The sequence below is a fragment of the Stomoxys calcitrans genome, chromosome 1 (assembly GCF_963082655.1).
Source record: "Stomoxys calcitrans chromosome 1, idStoCalc2.1, whole genome shotgun sequence".
NCBI lineage: Eukaryota > Metazoa > Arthropoda > Insecta > Diptera > Muscidae > Stomoxys > Stomoxys calcitrans.
In genome coordinates this window covers 118,473,265-118,492,250 of record NC_081552.1, presented here as the reverse complement: position 1 = coordinate 118,492,250, position 18,986 = coordinate 118,473,265, and the positions used below count along the sequence as shown (strand labels likewise).

General features: G+C 35.5%; 1 protein-coding gene across 3 annotated transcripts in view; it reads right to left on the bottom strand.

The window, feature by feature from the left end:
• Positions 1-726: 726 nt before the first annotated feature.
• LOC106089764 (poly(rC)-binding protein 3) overlaps positions 727-18,986 on the bottom strand; it is a 517,304-nt gene continuing 499,044 nt past the window's right edge. For 2 of the 3 annotated variants that reach the window (XM_059370965.1, XM_059370966.1), the window contains one exon: positions 728-1,871. In XM_059370965.1, the coding sequence (XP_059226948.1) occupies positions 1,787-1,871 (85 nt within the window). In that variant the 3' untranslated portion in view covers positions 728-1,786. Of the gene's footprint in view, positions 1,872-18,986 lie in introns of all 3 variants that reach the window. The other variant, XM_059370967.1, reaches the window with a different exon arrangement.

Sequence of the window (18,986 nt, the reverse complement as noted above, 5' to 3'; positions counted from 1 at the left end):
AGGAGTTGTGTTCACAAACATTATGGGACAATATTCCAGTTATTTAAGTGGAGTCACTAACATTGAAATGTGAGGGTTTTTTTGTAAAAACGCATTGTGAAAATGCGGGGAATTAATTCAATAGACTATTATCTTTTTTCGGCTTTGGCTGTATACGGGCATAGATTCAAAGTTAACCCACATTTCCTCAATAAGTTGTAGCGTCCCTTAGAAGATTTAAGGATTTTTATTCATAGCCTTCATTTATTTCTTTTCTTTGTGAATCTTGAATCCTTAATATTCCAACACTCTCATAACAAAGTGAAGAGGATGTTGGTATCAGAAGACCCCTTAAGTATTTCGATAATACGGGTACTATTTTCAATATCGCCTAGTTCGCATGTAATAATATTTGAGTGTTGAAATCAAATATAGTAAGGCGTTTCAGTGTTTTGTTTTTGCTGTTTCTCTCTGCATAGATTTAAATTTTTTGAATTCCTATACGAGAATATTAATATATGAATGCATATTTCTATATATATATATATATATATATATATATATATATATATATATATATATATATATATATATATATATATATATATATACAGGGTGGCTGATGAAAGCCGCTACCAAAAAAAAATGTAATAACTTTTTTTCTATTTAATAATAATAATTTAATAATTAATTTAATTGATTAATTAATTAATTTAATTAATAATAATTTAATAATTAATTTAATAATTTAATTTAACATGAATAAAAGAAAAATGTATTCCATACACCGAAAAAAAAATGTAGCAATATTCATCATTGTAGCAATATTCATCAGCCACCCTGTATATATATATATATATATATTGTTCTGCATTAAATGTCATAAGTTCGATATAATTTAGGTATGTTTTAACTTAAACAAAAATGTCAAATAAACATAATGCACACCTCTCTAATATGACTTTTTGTTTATTGTTTTGCTTTGTTGACGATAATGTTATTTGTTCTCTTTTTGTTTTTAAGCTGTGGTTTTTCTATTTTTACTTTATAATAATATATATTTTCTTTATTCTAATAAAGACATTTACTTCCGGTTTTTTGTTTGTTTGTATTTTTTTCCTTATTATAGGGTTTTTTTTAAGGGGCTGGGAATATTGTTTTGTATGTTTTTCTCTGTTTAAGCGGATTTTAATTAGACTTTTTGTATTGGTTTTGCCTTAGCTTTGTTGTTTGACTACACTTATAAATTAATTGCTGTTATCTCTTACGGTTCTTGGCCGAGAAGTATATCTTGCATTTTCTTTTCGCAATGACGATTCTTTGAGTGTCTTGCTTGGCAAAACATTCTTCTCGCGACCAATCGAAAAAACGGTAATGTGTAAAATAAATATTTATTTATATATATATTGAAAAAATAATATTAAGACAACAACATTTTAAATTAAAATCATTTCAGTTTGTTGTTGTTGTTGTTGCTGTTGTAGTAATATATAAGTATTCATATAATAAATGTTGTATTACTTGTGTGTCTTTGTTGTTGTTGATCTTAAACTTTATAAATTAACTTGTCCAACGTTTCTTATGCCAGTTTTGTTTTGCTTCTAAATTCTTTTAAAATGTAAATTAATATTGCTTTTTGGGTTCCACACTCTGCTTTGAAAAATGGTTGTTTCGCGTTCTTGTTCCTTGTAGTAAATTGTGTATTAAAAAATTAAAATGTATGGTTATTATTGATACCGCAAATGATGTTTGTTGCATTTGTTGTTGCCGTTACCAGTGCCATTATTTGTCATTTTGAAAGATTACTTTAGTGAATGGGGGTCTTTACAATTGCATTGGGAGCAATGTAGTGGTAACCAGGTATTGGCAGTCCTGCAGTTTCCATGGATATTCTAAAAGAATGATTAAAAAACAAAAAACAAATCAATTAATGTGTGTTTGTTCTTTATTTTTACTTATGCTAGAAAATCATTGAAAAATATTAAAAAAGGACAACGTTATTTACAAAACAAAAAACAAGAATATATTCCAGACCAAAAGAAGTATTCCTATGAAACACAACTCTGTTACCACTTAAATAAAAATTGCATCAACAATTCCTTTTTTAACTTTTACTTTTGTTCTCCAATGTATTTCAGTGACTTTTCAGACCATATATCTTGTCTAAATTTCGATTGTTGCTTTAGAATTGAAATTGAGCGGTCAAGGCCCCGTAATTCGAACAGTTTGCTGAATAGTGAATTATTTAAATGAATTACTATTTGTATTAATGTAAACTCAAAGAAATTTGCTATCAAAAACTCCTAAAAATGGAATAACAGTCTTTTCTTATACAACAAACATTTTCTGCTGTTGTCAGATGGTCAAAATTTGAGACTAGCTTAGATTACACTCGCGCAGCTTTTTGTCATTTAAATCAATAAAAAATATTTCCACACAAAATAATGAGGTCGTTTATAACCCTGTATAATAAGATTATTGCTATGTTGTTCAAAATCGAGCAAATCGTACTTTTTTTTCTATCAGCCAACACGCAGTGCATTGCGTTGGCGAGAGGAAATTAGGAATTGGGGAGGGGGAAAAAAATGTACTGCTTATTGACATTTGTCTTAAATCTTTGGATGTCAAAGTGGGTGGGAAAAACATTAGCCGGAAGTCGATTCCACATACGACCGGTTCGGGCGAAATAATAATGCCCTCTATAATGCATTGTGCGGTCCGCTGACCAATCAATTACAAACGGGTGTGAGTTCCTGGAATGTCTAGTATCCCTGACATACATCCTTAGATCAGGAATAAGAAGACGAATATCAGACGAACACACACCATGAAAGTACCGATAGAACAGCGCCAAACAACCCACATTGCGACGATGATGAAGGAAGGTAATCGAGTGGGATACCCCACTGTCCCCAATCAACGCCATCGCTCTCCTCTGTACACGGTCCAGTACCTCCAGGGATGATTTTGAAGCTAAAGCCCATACATGTGAGTTGTACTCCATTTTCGGCCTTATGAAAGTGGTGTAATTCTTACACCGTTTAAGGAAGCCTAAACACTTGAATGCTTCTTTTGACACTTTAAATACATGTTTAGCCCAACGGATATCACTTTGTATTTGCATGCCCAGAACATCAAGAGCTTCTGATTGCTCAACATCTACACCGTTGATAGACAAAGATGATCGTAATGGGTCAGCGATTCGTTTGTGTGACAACAAACAGCACTGAGTCTTCCGTGCATTAAAATCTACTCGATTCATTCGACCCCACTCAGAAATGGCCAGCAAATCCTGGCAGAGTGTATCGTCCATAACCCGCCGCTTGTCCTAAATCTCTCGAAGACTCGGCCTTTGATCGAATGACAGAGATTACTGTCATCCGTAAATGAGTAGATCGGATTCGATGTCTGACCCAACAGATCGTTGATGAAAATAAGAAAAACAGAAGGAGAAAGAACAGAGCCCTGGGGTACACCTGCGGTCAATTTATGCTCATTGGATGAGAACCCATCTATAGCGACTTGAATAAATCGAACGAAGCCATTAGCGGACACTACTCATGTAAAGAAAAAAATCTTTTATCGGTATTACAAACTTGTCTCTTATAAGCAATAATTCTGTATAAGAAAAAAAAACGCATATAAGAAGAAAAGTTGGAGTTTTTTGGACTTTTGTATATCCCGTTGTCTACTGTATAACCTACATTTAAAAAAAAACACTTTTCCGCCTCACATTTAGAGTCGGCAGTATTTAAAAAAGTAATATTAATTTAAACAAGTAAAAGCGTGCTAAGTTCGACCGCGTGCTAAGTTCTTATATACCATATACATTATATACCATGGATCGCATTTGTCGAGTTCTTTTCCCGGTATCTCTTTTTAGGCAAACAAAGGATATAAGGACAATATCAAGTTATGGTACATTTCGCACCATAATTGAACTGAATATTGGAAACCATAGTAGAAGTCACTGTGTTAAATTTCAGACAAATCAAGTAAGAATTGCGCACTTTAGGGGTGAAGAAGTAAAATAAGGAGATCGGTTTATAGGGGATCTGTATTAGGCTATAAACCGATTCATGCCATATTCGACACGTATGTTAGAGGTCATGAGAGAAGCCGTTGCACAAAATTTCAGCCAAATCGGATAATTCTTGCGCCCTTTAGAGGCTCACGAAGTCAAGATCCCATATCGGTTTATATGGCCGCTATATCAGGTTATGGACCGATTTGAACTAATCTTAGCACAGTTGTTGAAAGTCATAACAAAACTCCTCATGCAAAATTTCAGCCAAATCGGATAATAATTGCGTCTTCTAGTGGCTCAAGAAGTCAAGACCCCAGATAGGTTTATATGACAGCTAAATATATCAGGTTATGGAACGATTGAATGAATTTGTTTGCCTAGGTCGAGGTGCGCGTTGTTAATTGGAACAAATCCATATGTTTATATCTGGAGATAACATCGTGTACTGTTGATTTGCTTTTATTAACCAATTCAGATATTTTGCGTTCAGATTTTCTTTCTAGAAATTGTTGTATAAGAAATTTTGCGCTCTTCCAAGTGGATTGCTTGTTTATTACGCGACATTGTACAAAAATCTTGAGTATCCTTTACTGGATGCTTGTTAATGACTGGTACTATGTTCGTTTTTCACAGTTGAAACACATGTTTTTCGCGATTACTTTTTTGACTACACTAAAAAAAACTCAATTATAACATCATACTTTTATTAAAATTGTTCCTACCGAAGGAAATCAGTAAGTTTTTTTTGCTTCAAAATCATTCAAATTAAATTCAATTAAAAAATTCTCTGAAATCGGACCCATAAACGAATTTGTATTGTTGATTAACAATTTTGTAATTTGGATTTAGGACAAACTCAAAAATCCAATTAACGCAGTTATTAACTAAGTAAACCAATTTTAATTGGTGTCCCTTCTCTCAAATAACTTTTTTACCAATTTAATAAAAGGAAATAATTGACATTTTTACAAAAAAAAAAAAAATATTTTATTGGATAAAATTGCTGATAAAACATATAAATTGTTGCTTAAAAATATTTATTTTATAATTTATATTTTCTTAAAGAAAGAAGAAAAAAATTGTCTTTCCTTTATGAACCACTTTTCATCGTCGTGGATACCGCCTGTAAAAAGTAAAATGAAAATAATTTATATATATATTAAAGTGAATCGCAATCAATACCAATACGATACAACGAAATCTAGATCCACATGACGGAATACTGCGTTTGTTATCTTCCGTCGTCAGCGTCATTTTCCATGCAGATATAGTCTCACAGGAATGATAACATATTGAAAGAGAATAATATTTATTAATACCTCGTCTACTTTCTTGCATGTCCTCTAATTAAATTCGTTTGGAATGTGTGTACTTACTTCATTTGTTCACATCCAAATTTTTCTGCTTTACAATATTTCAGCATAACACTTTTAAAAATTTAGTGTTTTTACTTAACAATTATTTTTTAATAAATTATTTTATTTTATTGAGGGATAAATAAAAACCGCACTTTCTTTCTTTTTGATATTTTTGTCTACCCACGCCTCTTTGTGTCTGTCTATGATAAAAACTAGACATACATTTGGCCCTTTCGCACTTCTTCGCATTACATATGTGTGAAAGAGGACAAAACAGAACGCAGAAATAGATACTCACAATTTGTATTATTAAATAACAATTTAATTCGTACAATTAAAAATATGTTCAACGTATGTCTTCTTTACCAATTCCAATCATTTACCATACAGAAAAATTGGATCCCAATGTCAAAAATAATTAAATCTATTAACACCATATTTGAAAAGTTTGTTGCAAGTCAATACCATGCTTAATCGGTCAAATTTAGGTCTATATTTTTTTTGTGTGAGGTTTAGAAAAAAATTTATTGAAATTTTGTCCTTAAATTTTTTTTAAGATGGACCAGACAAATTTCTATCTTTAGAGGAGAAGAGGACAAAACAGACCGCAGAAATAGATACTCACAATTTGTATTATTAAATAACAATTTAATTCGTACAATTAAAAATATGTTCAACGTGTGTCTTCTTTACCAATTTCAATCATTTACCATACAGAAAAATTGAATCCCAATGTCAAAAATAATTAAATCTATTAACACCATATTTGAAAAGTCCTTAAAACTTTTTTTAAGATGGACCAGGCAAATTTCTATCTTTAGAGGATTTTTTGCTGACATGTTTTCTTTAGAGAAATTTTAATTGAAATTTTGTTTATAATAAACTGTCAAGTTATGTATGTTTTAATTGAGATTTTGTCTTTTAAAAAAATAATTTGTTTTTAGAAATTATATTATAACTTTGTATTTATAACTTTTCACATGGGGGTCACATGGGCCAAATTTTGTCTTCGTAGAAAACTTTATTGGAATTTTTTTTCTGTGATTTTTTTTTGAAATTTCGTCTTTAGAAAAATTTTATTGAAATTTTATTTTCAGTGAATTTATTTGAATTTTGTTTTAAATTTGAAATTTGTTTTAAAAAATCGTGTCTTTACAAAAAAATTACTGAAAGTTTATCTTAAAACCAGTAAGGAAGGGCAAAAGTCGGGCGGTGCCGACTGTATAATACCCTACACCTACCCTATAAGTACAATGTGGGAGCTATATCCAATTCTGAACCATTTTTTTCGGTGGGTGTTTTCAGATAGGTAATAAAAACAGCCCGTATCAAATTTAGAGCAAATATGTTCAAACTGTAACAACTACGATTGACGAACTGATGATCCATATGGGATCCATACTTATATTAAGGTTAACAAATGAGCACTTTATTGGAATATTTTTCAAAATTGGACGAACATATATATGGGAGCTATATCTAAATCTGAAACGATTTGGAGCAAACTTCTCAGATATTGTGGTAGTTGATGAGGAAAGCGTTGTACAAAGTTTCGGCAAGGTTGGTCAATAAATACGCTTCCAGTGGCTCTCGAAGTGAAAATCGGGCGATATATATGGCAGCTATATCTAATTCTGAACCGATTTCTAGGAAATTCACCAGCAATGTCGAAAGTCATAACAAAATTCTTCCTGCCAAATTTCGGAGAATAGGTTAACAAATTTTATTGGATTATTACTGCAAATCGAACGAACATATAAATGGGAGCTATATCTAAATCTGAACCGATTTTGAGAAACTTTATGGATATTGTAAAAGTCGTATGGATATTGTAAAAAGCGTTGTACAATGTTATGGCAAGATTGGTCAATAAATGTGCTTGCAATAACTCTAGGAGTGTATATATATATATATATATAATATATATATATATATATATATATATATATATATATATATATATATATATATATATATATATATATATATATATATATATATATATATATATATATATATATATATATGTATATATATATATATATATATATATATATATATATATATATATATATATATATATGTATATATATATATATATATATATATATATATATATATATATATATATATATATATATGAGCTATATGTAAATCTGAAACGATTTCTATGAAATTCACCAGTTATGTCGAAAGTCACAAGAAAATTCCTCCTGCCAAATTTCGTGAGAATCTGTTAACAAATGACCATTTTATTGGATTATTACTGCAAATCGGACGAACATATATATGGGAGCTATATCCAAATCTGAACCGATTTTTTCCAATTTCAATAGGCTTCGTCTCTAGGTCGAAAAACATGTATGTACCAAATTTGAAGACGGTCGCATGAAAATTGCGATTTGTAGTTGTACACAAATTAACATGGACAGACGGAAAGACAGACAGACGGACATGGCTACATCGAATCAGAAAGTGATACTGAGTCGATCCATATACTTATCAATGGATCTATCTCTCTTCCTTCTGGGTGTTACTAACGAATGCACTAATTTATAATACGCCGTATCACAGTAGTGGGGCAACACATTTTAATTTGCATTTAGAAAAAATTTATTAATTTTCATACCCTCCACCATAGGATGGTGGGTATACTAATTTCGTCATTCTGTTTGTAACTACTCGAAATATTTGTCTGAGACCCCATAAAGTATATATATTCTTGATCGTCGCGACATTTTATGTCGATCTAGCCATGTCCGTCTGTCCGTCCGTCTGTCTGTCGAAAGCACGCTAACTTCCGAAGGAGTAAAGCTAGCCGCTTGAAATTTTTCACAAATACTTTTTATTAGTGCAGGTCGGTTGGTATTGTAAATATCGGTCCAAGTTTTCATATAGCTGCCATATAAACCGATCTTGGGTCTTGACTTCTTGAACCTCTAGAGTGTGCAATTCTTATCCGATTGGAATGAAATTATCCAACAACTGTGCCAAGTATGGTTCAAATCGGTTCATAACCTGATATAGCTGTCATATAAACCGATTTGGGGTCTTGACTTCTTGAGCCTCTAGAGTGCGCAATTCTTATCCGATTTGGCAACATACGTGTTTATTATGGTCTGAATCGGTCTATAGCCCGATACAGCTCCCATATAAATCGATCTCTCTATTTTACTTCTTGAGCCCCCAAAGGGTGCAATTCTTATTCGAATTGGCTGACATTTTACACAGGTCTCCAACATATAATTTAATTGTGGTCCGAACCGGACCATATCTTGATATCGCTCTAATAGCAGAGCAAATCTTTTCTTATATCCTTTTTTTGCCTAAGAAGAGATGCCGGGAAAAGAACTCGACAAATGCGATCCATGGTGGAGGGTATATAAGATTCGGCCCGGCCGAACTTCGCACGCTTTCACTTGTTTGTATTACTGTCTTTAAAAAATTTAATTTTTTTGTAATTTGAGCGAAAATCTCATTGAAATAATGTCTCTAGGAAATCCCTGGCTCTCGTATACATTGGTCCTTCGACTTGATTTCTTGAGCCCCTAGAAGCTGCAAGTATTATCCAATTGGGCTGATATTTTGCACTTAGTGTTCTGTTATTCAAGTGAAAATCACAGCTGATCGTCGCCCGAGGAAAGTAGCGTTTTTTAAGTAAAACGAAATAATTGGATAAAAACTAAGTAAAAGATTATTTTTTACACAAAATAATTGAAAGGCCTCTTCGGCGACACTAAAGGTTCTCCTGATGGCAGGGGGATTTGACGCGGTTCTTATCCAAGTACCATGGGTGTGTGGAGGAATGGTTCGTGGACTTAGAATTCCGGGATTTAAACTTCTCAAGGATACGGGCCTGTATTCTTACAAAGAGTAGTCTAAATGTTTTTCTTCTTCAGTCGCTAAGCACTGAAGATTTAGTAGTAGCCAGCCTTGAAATAAAAAAGTCTCATTACTGGCTGGCTTCCCTGTATATGGCACACGATTCAGAGATGCCGCCTTTAAAACTAACGTCGCTAGTTGAAGCCGCTTCTGTAGAGAAAAAAAGCCTCATTGTAGGAAGTGATGCTAATGAACATCACCAGATATGGGGAAGTTCGGATGTCAACGAAAGGCATGAGCTGCTTATCGAATATATTATAAGTTGCAATCAGGCGATTTGTAATAAAGGGGATAAACCGTCCTTTCCGCAGCTCCTTGGAGGATACATCTGAGGCCTCTAGACTAAGGAAGATTCTTTCCTCTAGACCCATCACGGTGGAGTATATTCAGAAGTAAGAGAATGTATTGACAATGTCTTGTGAGGAAACACTAGAACTGCTCGTTAATACACATTTCCCGGGAAATTCTCCAATGGACAACGTGGCGCCAGAAGAGGTTGTCAGTGGTATGCATTCGTCGGAGGCTATTGGGGAAATTGTGTCTGAGCCCAAAATCCTTTGGGCGAGAAGAAGTTTCGGCTCCTTTAAGTCGCCAGGCCCTGATGATGTATCACCGGCTGAATTACAAGCTGTGTCTGATAGACTGGTTCCCTGACTAAGGGAGATATACTCTGCTTGTATCGGCATGTCATATATACCTGTATAGGGACACGAAGGCCATTTTCATTCCGAAAGCAGGAAAACCCTACCACATGAAGGCGAAAATTCTTCGTCCTATTAGTCTGTCATCCTTTATGTCATCCAAAAGAAAAAAGAAGTTATCCTAAATCTCTTAACATCGTTTACATTTAATCCCAATGAGTTTCCACCTATGTCTAACAAGAGACGTAGGGAAGATGTTCAACAAATCACAACACAGGTTGATATAGCAACAACAGCACTCAATATAACGGCAACACTGGCTTAAATACCAACCACCCAAACCGTTGCGGCCGCGGTGACAATGATGTAGCTACATCAGAGACATGACATTATTACCAGGTAGTGTACCGTAAACAGCTGAGTACATATTTTTATCGCGAAGAGCCCTATCTGTCAACGAGTTTGGTTGTGTGTGTATATAGTTAAGAACCATTACACACACACAACAACAAAAAATGGCGCGAACTAGTTACATACTCAAAATCAGTGTTGCACTAATCACGGATTTTGACAGATAGTGCACTCAATATTTTGTTGTTGGGCAACTGCCACTGCCTGTAAATGAATATATCCTCATCAGAGACTGCAAAAATCGGAAGATGGCATATTAGAACTCAGTTTAGGATCTGATATGTCTGTCACCATACAAATGATTACAAAAGAAAGCTAGATTATTACCAATAAACATCATTTTGAAGAATTTCATTCCTTCCACCTTGCTTTCAGAACATACCACTTTAGATGATGGACGACTTATTATTTCGATGACAATTTCGAAAATGTTATATTATATGGAGATTTTAATTCATACCATCAACAATGGGGAAATCATTTTAATGACACAAAAGGTCAAGAGAAAACCGTTTTCGAAGGCCACCATAGAGCAGAGGTTAGCATATCCGCCTATGATGCTGAACGCGTGGGTTAGAATCCTGGCGAGACCATCAGACAAAATTTTCAGCGATTGTTTTCCCCTTGTAATGCTGGCAACATTTATGAGGTACTATGCCATGTAAAAACTTCTCTCCAAAGAGGGGTCGCATTGCGACACGCTGTTCGGACTCGGCTACAAACTGCACTCATTGATATGTGAGAAGTTTGCCCCTGTTCCTTAGCAATTTACAACCTTTTGATCTTAAAAGACTGCTCAAAAACGTACTTTTGATCCAGTCGGTAAATCTGACTTTTGCCTCATGTTACATTGCAAATAACATGTAACATAATTATCGATTCGTCGCCGTTCGCAGCAATTGGGCCTCTGTTACTCAACAATGTGGAAAATCTTGCGGTAGGATTTAGGTGTAAAGCCTATCAAAATACAGCTGGTGCAACAATTGAAGCCAAACGACAGCAACGCAGAATTTTTGGTGAATGGGCTCTTGGAAAGATGGCCGGAAAATTTGTGTTCAGCGACGAAACTTATTTTTGGGTCATTGGGTACTTAAATAAGCAGAATTGTCGATTTTGGAGTGAGCTACCTATGCATCCAGAAAAAGTTACAGTTTGGTGCGGTTTATGAGCTGCTGTCATCACTGGACCATACTTCTTCAAAGATGATACGAATCGTAACGTAACTGTGAATGGTGAGCGCTACCTTGAGATGATATCCAACTTTTTTTTGCCCAAAATATAAGAGCTTGGCTTGCATGACATGCGGTTTCAACAAGACGGTGCCACATGCCACGCAGCACGCGCAACAATGGACTTAGTGAGAGGCGAATTCGGTGAACATTTTTGTTCACGTTCAGGACCGGTCAATTGGCCGCCTAGATCGTGCGATTTAACGACTTTAGACAAATTTTTGTGGGGCTTTGTTAAAGCTCATGTCTATACAGACAAGCCCGCTTCAATTGACGCATTGGAAGACAACAATGAAGCATTAATTCATGAGATACGGACCGAAATTTCGGAAAGAGTATGCCAAAATTTAAATGAGCGGATAGACCATTTGAGGCGTCTCAAATGGTCTATCCGCTCATTTAAGGTCAACATTTGCATGAAATAATATTGAAACATTAAATTATATGGACTGTACTATCGATTCAAATAAAGATTTCACGGATTTTTCTGAATTTTATGTGTTTTTTTTTTAAACTCTCCTAAAGCTCTTAAAAAATCGCCCTTTTTAATATCATGAAAAACACTCAATGAAACAATGGGAAGCACACACTGATGTGTTGATATAATCGTACAGGGTCAAAAGCTGAAACAATAGGACACGCAAGAACATATGTATATCCCGAATATAATACATAAAGGTACTATTAATAAATCAGTTTTCGACACATTACGATATGAAAGATTTTAATCCGTAGAAGATAATATGAAATGTGATATATTCGCAAAGCTATTCCATGAGAATGCAAGAAGACAACTAAGCGGAAAAACAGGAAACATCAGTATGGTGAAAAGAAATATGCAAGAAAGCTACAGCTAAACAACGGTTAGCAGTGTTAAGATTCGAAAAACACACCATCACAACAAAACCTCAAGCAAGGAACGAGGAACCTCAAGGAAGACACACGTAAAGAATATTTTTAATACTCTACGACAACAGCGGAGAGCAGGATGGAAACAGTTCTGCGAAGAGATAAATAGTGACATATCAGCGGCAGATCTTTGGAAAAAAGTTTGGCAATTCAATGGATGGAAAACGGACCTACAGGAGAGCCCATACTGTTGAAGAGTATTCCGGATTTAAACTTTAACCCGCCTTTCTCCTACAACGAACTTGAAACAGCAATTAACACCTCAAAAATACAGCCGCAGGATCGTAATGGTCATATCAAATCATTTAGCTCAAGGCATAAACACTCTCTTCTAGAGATGTACAACGACATCTGGACAATAGGCTACATTCCAGAGATCTGGAGAAAATTCAAAATTGTACCCGTTTTGAAGAAAAATAAACCACCGCAAGTACTAACGTCATACAGATCAATAGCCCTAATTTCGAAAGAATGATCAAATCCCGACTAGAACACTTCTTAGAAGGCAACAAAAAGCCAAATGATAATCAGAACGGCTTTCGCATCGGATATAGTACATCTGATAACATCGCCATTCTATGGTCTCACATAAAACTCAACATGGAAAACATATGTAGATACAATAGATACACGGTTGCTGATTTCGTGGGTATTATAAACGTGTTTGAAGGGGTTAACAACTACGTACTGCTACAAAAGATCGAGCTAATTGGCGTTACTAGATGTATTCTCCGAAATCTTTTACTGTTTAAAGAATTTGTTATTACTGGTGCTAATTAAAGTTGTAGCAGGCGATCCTTTACGGGAACTCCTAAAGGGTCAACCATAATGACCCTTTCTTTTTAATATATACCTAAACGACATATTCCGAGACTTGGCTCCTAAATTCCTGGCATGTGCAGATGATGTTGTAATTTTTACATCACACTATAACCTGAATATCGCCTTGGGAGGAATACAATGGAATCTAGACATTCCCACATCGAGCTTAAATTAAATCGACTCTCTGGCATCGTCAAAATCCAAATCCGTGATTTTTGCTAAGAAAAGAAAGAGTATACTTCCAACTTAAACCTATATGTACCAGGAGCTCCTATAGAATACGACTCAACATATAAACTTCTGGGATTTGCTCTTCATGAAAACCTTAATCACATAATTGTACAACATTTAAAGAACATTAAACACAGTTGCGGCCAAAAATCGAGTATGTGGCATTAGTTTTTCAAGACTGCCCGAAACACGTCCTTCTCACACTTCAAAGGACTCAATACAAATGCATCAGGAATTGTCTTGTAGCTATATGTTCAACACATGTTCGAAGCTTGGAACACACTGCCAATATCACACCCATTCCGAAAAGATTCTATCACACCTATTCCAAAAATATTCAACCAAATCATGCAGCTTTAAATAATGCCAGAATATTCTTTAACCACGGTTTTAGGAACTCCCCGACATGGATTCAACAAATGCAACAAAAACTTCGAAATAATTTTATCCCATTTGATCCACATCCTAAGTTCCAGTCTGATTTTGAGACTATACAACTTAGAACGGTTGTAGAGTCTCTCAAAATTAAGAAGAATACCACCCCAATCCAGGAAATAAAACTCACATTCAATTACATCACTTATTGAAGATGGAAAGGCTTTCAACATTTATATACAGACGGATCCAAGACACACCAACACGTAATATCCGCCTTCTGGTATCCAGACATCAAAGCGGAAAAGTCAATTAACTTTTCCCAAGATTTTTACAGCAGAGGCGCATGCGATTCTTAAAGTACTTATCATTATAAAGACCTTAACAAATCTAAAATTCTTGGTAATTTCATATAGTCGATCATCATTAGAGACAATACATTTAATTTCGCAAAACAAACACCACCTATACATCTTTAAGATAGGACGGGCATTATTTGAGCTAAACACAGCTGGCATAAAAGTTAATTTTTTATGGATCCCAAGCCATTGTGGTATAGAAGGAAACGAGAGAGCAGATTGCTGACAACCACATAAGGTACAAATTTGATATCTTGAGCGGTTAGAAGACGCAATTTTTATGCGATTAGATTCAAATTCCAACAACCATGGTAAGGATTGTCTAAATCAGTCTCATAAATCTCCCATATTAACCGATCTCCCGATGAGCCTTTTTCGATTGCAAATAAACTTGACAAGGGATTGTCATTTTTAATTTTTTCTATTGTTGGATACAACTAATAAATGTAGAACTATCAAAAAAAAAAAACAAGTAAAAAGGCCACCACCTCGGGTATATATGTAAACCACTTTTCGTCATAATCCGGAGAAAACTGCGTAACTTATGCCCCCATAGCACCTATATGCATATTTGGTCCAAATCGGACCATATTTCGGCACGGACATTGAGTGGTTTAATAAGTACAAGTCATTGTTCTATTTTGTAGAACAAAATATTGATCTTTTTGGTAGCTATATCCAAATATAGACCGGATGTCGAAAAGCCTAACATAAGTCACTGTGTCAAATTTCAGCGAAATCGGATTATAAAAGCGCCTTTTATGAGGCAAAGATTTTTAATTGAGAGATTGGTCTGGGTCAAAATTGCAGAAATATGTCGAGAGGCCTAACACAACTCACTGTCTCAAATTTCAGCGACATCGAACAATAAATGCGCCTTTTATGGGCCCAAAACCTTAAATCGAGAGATCGGTCTATACGGCAGTTATATCTAAATCTGAACGGATCTGGGCCAAATTGAAGAAGGATGTCAAAGGACCTAACACAACTCACTGCCCCAATTTTTTCCAAAATCGGACTGTAAATGCGCCTTTTATGGGCCCAAGACCTTAAATCGGGAGATCGGTCTATATGGCAGCTATATCTAAATCTGTACCGATCGAGGCCAACTTTAAGAAGGATGTTGAAGGGCCTAACACAACTTACTGTCCCAAAATTCAGCAAAATCGGATAATAAATGTGGCTATTATGGGCCTAAGACCCTAAATCGGGCGATCGGTCTATACATAACCTATTTATGGACAAAAAAAAACAAATCTGTGCATTGTTTCAGCTTGATATCTCTATTTTTAAAGATTGTAGCGTGATTTCAATAGACAGATCGCCTTAGATTTTTACGACAAATAAGAATATATATATTTTATAGGGTCGGAAATGGATATTTCGATGTGGTGATGAATATACCCCCATCCTTGGGTGGTGGGTATATATACAATGATTTCTTTGAGCTTCTCTAGATAAAACTCTATTTAAAAAGCAATAATATTTTCACTATTTTTCAACTTTATTGGAAAATAAAAAGAATGTACCCTTTTATACCCTTGCCATATTTTCAACATACGATCTTTGATTACCCATTAACATAATTCAGTTCAATTAGCTGCCTGTACTTGCCCCATTTCAAGAAGTGTTTGAAGCACATGCCCCACAGTCGAAAAATCTTTGGAATAATTCTAGAACATTTGAGCAGATAAAGATATCTACACGAAACTGACATAATTTAGGTCACCTTTAGAATTTTAAAGTGCATTATAGGCCGATCGTCATGATTCTTTGTGCAAAAAATGGTGGCGACATTTGTGAGGTACTATGCTATTTGAAGAAATGGTATGGCAACCATGTAAAAACTTCTCCCCAAAGAGGCAGCGCACTACGGCACACTGTTCGGACTAGGCTATAAAAAGTCAGACCCTTATCATTGCGCTTAAACTTGAATCGAACAGCACGCATTAATACTGGGTTGCCCAAAAAGTAATTGCTGATTTTTCATACAGTCGGCGTTGACAAATTTTAAGCATTAATCGAATTGGATCGTCATGTAACTTAGCGTGAGATAGGAGAGAAGTTAAATATACCAAAATCAACCGTTCATTATCACATAAAAAGTCTTGGACTGGTGAAAAAGCCTGATATTTGGGTACCACATGTATTGAAAGAAATTCATTTAACAAACCGAATCAACGAAACAACGTTAGTCGAAAATGATCATGGTCCAAGCATGGTGAACCAGCTCAAACCACTTCAAAGGCTGATATCCACCAAAAGAAGGTTATGCTGTCTGTTTGGTGGGATTGGAAGAGTGTGGTATATTTTGAGCTGCTTCCAAGGAACCAAACGATTAATTCGGATGTTTACTGTCAACAATTGGACAAATTGAATACAGCCATCAAGGAGAAGCGACCAGATTTGGTCAATCGTAAAGGTGTCATATTCCACCAGGACAACGCTAGACTGCACACATCTTTGGTCACTCGCCAAAAACTGAGTGAGCTTGGCTGGGAACTTCTGATGCATCCACCATATAGCCCTGACCTTGCACCATCAGACTACCATTTATTTCGATCTTTGCAGAACTCCTTAAATGGTAAAACTTTCGGCAATGATGAGGCTATAAAATCGCACTTGGTTCAGTTTTTTGCAAATAAAGGCCAGAAGTTCTATGAGCGTGGAATACTAAATTTGCTAGGAAGATGGCAAAAGGTTATCGAACAAAATGGCAATTATATATTTGATTAAAGTTCATTCTAATATATATCAAATTCGTATTCTACTCTAAAATACCTTTTATTTGAGCCCCACGTTGCTATGATCGGTATATTTGTCCTCTTTGGGGGAGGGGCGGACACATTGACACTTTTTACCAATTATTGATATCAGACTCGTGCTATACTCCCAAAGACCTTTCATTTGAGGGAGGGAGCCCCTCAATCTCTTGGTTTCACATTAGGATATCAGATTTGTATTCTACTCTCAAATACCTGTTATTTGAGCCCCATGTTGCCGTGGGCAGTAAAAAAAAGTCCCATTTGGGCGGTGTCTTGGGGAAGGGGAGTGCCACCCAGAAACTTGGTCCGGAAATGGATATCAATTTCGTGCTCTACTTCCACATACCTTTAATTTGAGCCCCATATTGCCATGGTCGATAAATATGTCCGATTGGGGCGGCCAAAAACACTTGACTCCATATTTGAATATCAGATTCGTTTTCCCCTCTCAAATACCTTTCACTTGAGTCCCATATTGTCATGATTGGTCTATGAATATATTTGGTAGGTTTTGGGGGTGGGGCGGCCCCCCTAGCGACCCCATTCGAAATTCGTATACCAAATTTTTGGGTTCAGGCTATTAAAAGAAAGCACAAAAATTTCGCTTAAATCGCACCACCCAACTCCGAGATCAGCCGTTTCTGAAAGTTTGGGTAAGGGGGAGCGTCCGTCTCCCATCAGATATCCAAAAATTTAGTAATCTATTTTCACCACGGGTTCATTCATCTATGAAAATTTCAAGAAAATCGGTTTACCCGCTTTTGAGTCTATAGGGAACAGACAAACAAACAACCAAACACAAATTGATTTTTATATAAAGGGTGATTTTTTAGCTGTTACCTTTTTGGAAACACTGGTTTAAACAGTTCACGCACGTTTTGTTTCAGGGTCAAACGTCTTCATTTTAGTCTATAATTGAACCAAGAATCGTCTTACAAACCAACAACGCTTGCAAAGTATTGAATTGTATTATCAAAATGCGTGCTCTGGTTAAAAATTTCATCGCGCATTTCTTCCATTCCATCGACGAACCTAATTTTTGGCTCAATGGGTACGTAAGTAAGCAGAATTGTCGATTTGAGATTGAAGATCGCCAGATCGCCAATGCATCCAGAAAAAGTCACAGTTTGGTGCGGTTTATAGGCCGGTATTATCATTGGACCGTACTTCTTCAAAGATGATGCGAATCGTAACGTAACTGTGAATGGTGAGCGCTACCGTGAGATGATATCCAACTTTTTTTTTCCCCAAAAATGAAAAAGCTTGTCTTGCACGTGGTTTCAACAAGATGGTGCCACATGCCACACAGCACTTGTAACAATGAATTTATTGAGAGGCGAGTTCGGTGAACATTTTATTTCACGTTCGGAACCGGTCAATTGGCCGCGATTGGCGATTTAGCGCCTTTAGACTATTTTTTGTAGGGCTACGTTAAAGCTTATGCGCGTATTGGAAGACAACATTGAAGCATTTATTCGTGAAATACCGGCCGAAATGTTGGAAAGATTATTCCAAAATTAGACTAAGCGGATGGACCATTTGAGGCGCAGTCACGGTCAACATTTGCACGAAATAATCGTCAAACATTAAATTTTATGGACCGTAATATCGATTCAAATAAAGATTTCATGCATTTTTCTGAATTTTATGTGTTTTTCATTTCGAAAAGCTTTATTATAGCTCTTAAAAAAACGCCCCTTATATGCGAAAAAAAAAATAGGGACAGCGGATAGACATACAAGTAAAGGCTTCTAAATCGCGTAAAATGAGAGCAATATCGATGGTTTATGGCATGTTTTTAATGCATACTAAATTTCCCATGAACAATCAACAATTAAGGAACAAGGGTTACTTCTCTCCTTTCAATGAGTTCCGTCGGATTAAATTTTCAGTCCAATGACAAGGCGCGTCCTTTTTTATGCCGAGTCCGAACGGCGTGCCGCATAGCGACACCACTTGGTGGAGGAGTTTCAACATGTCAGGATACCTTACAGCATT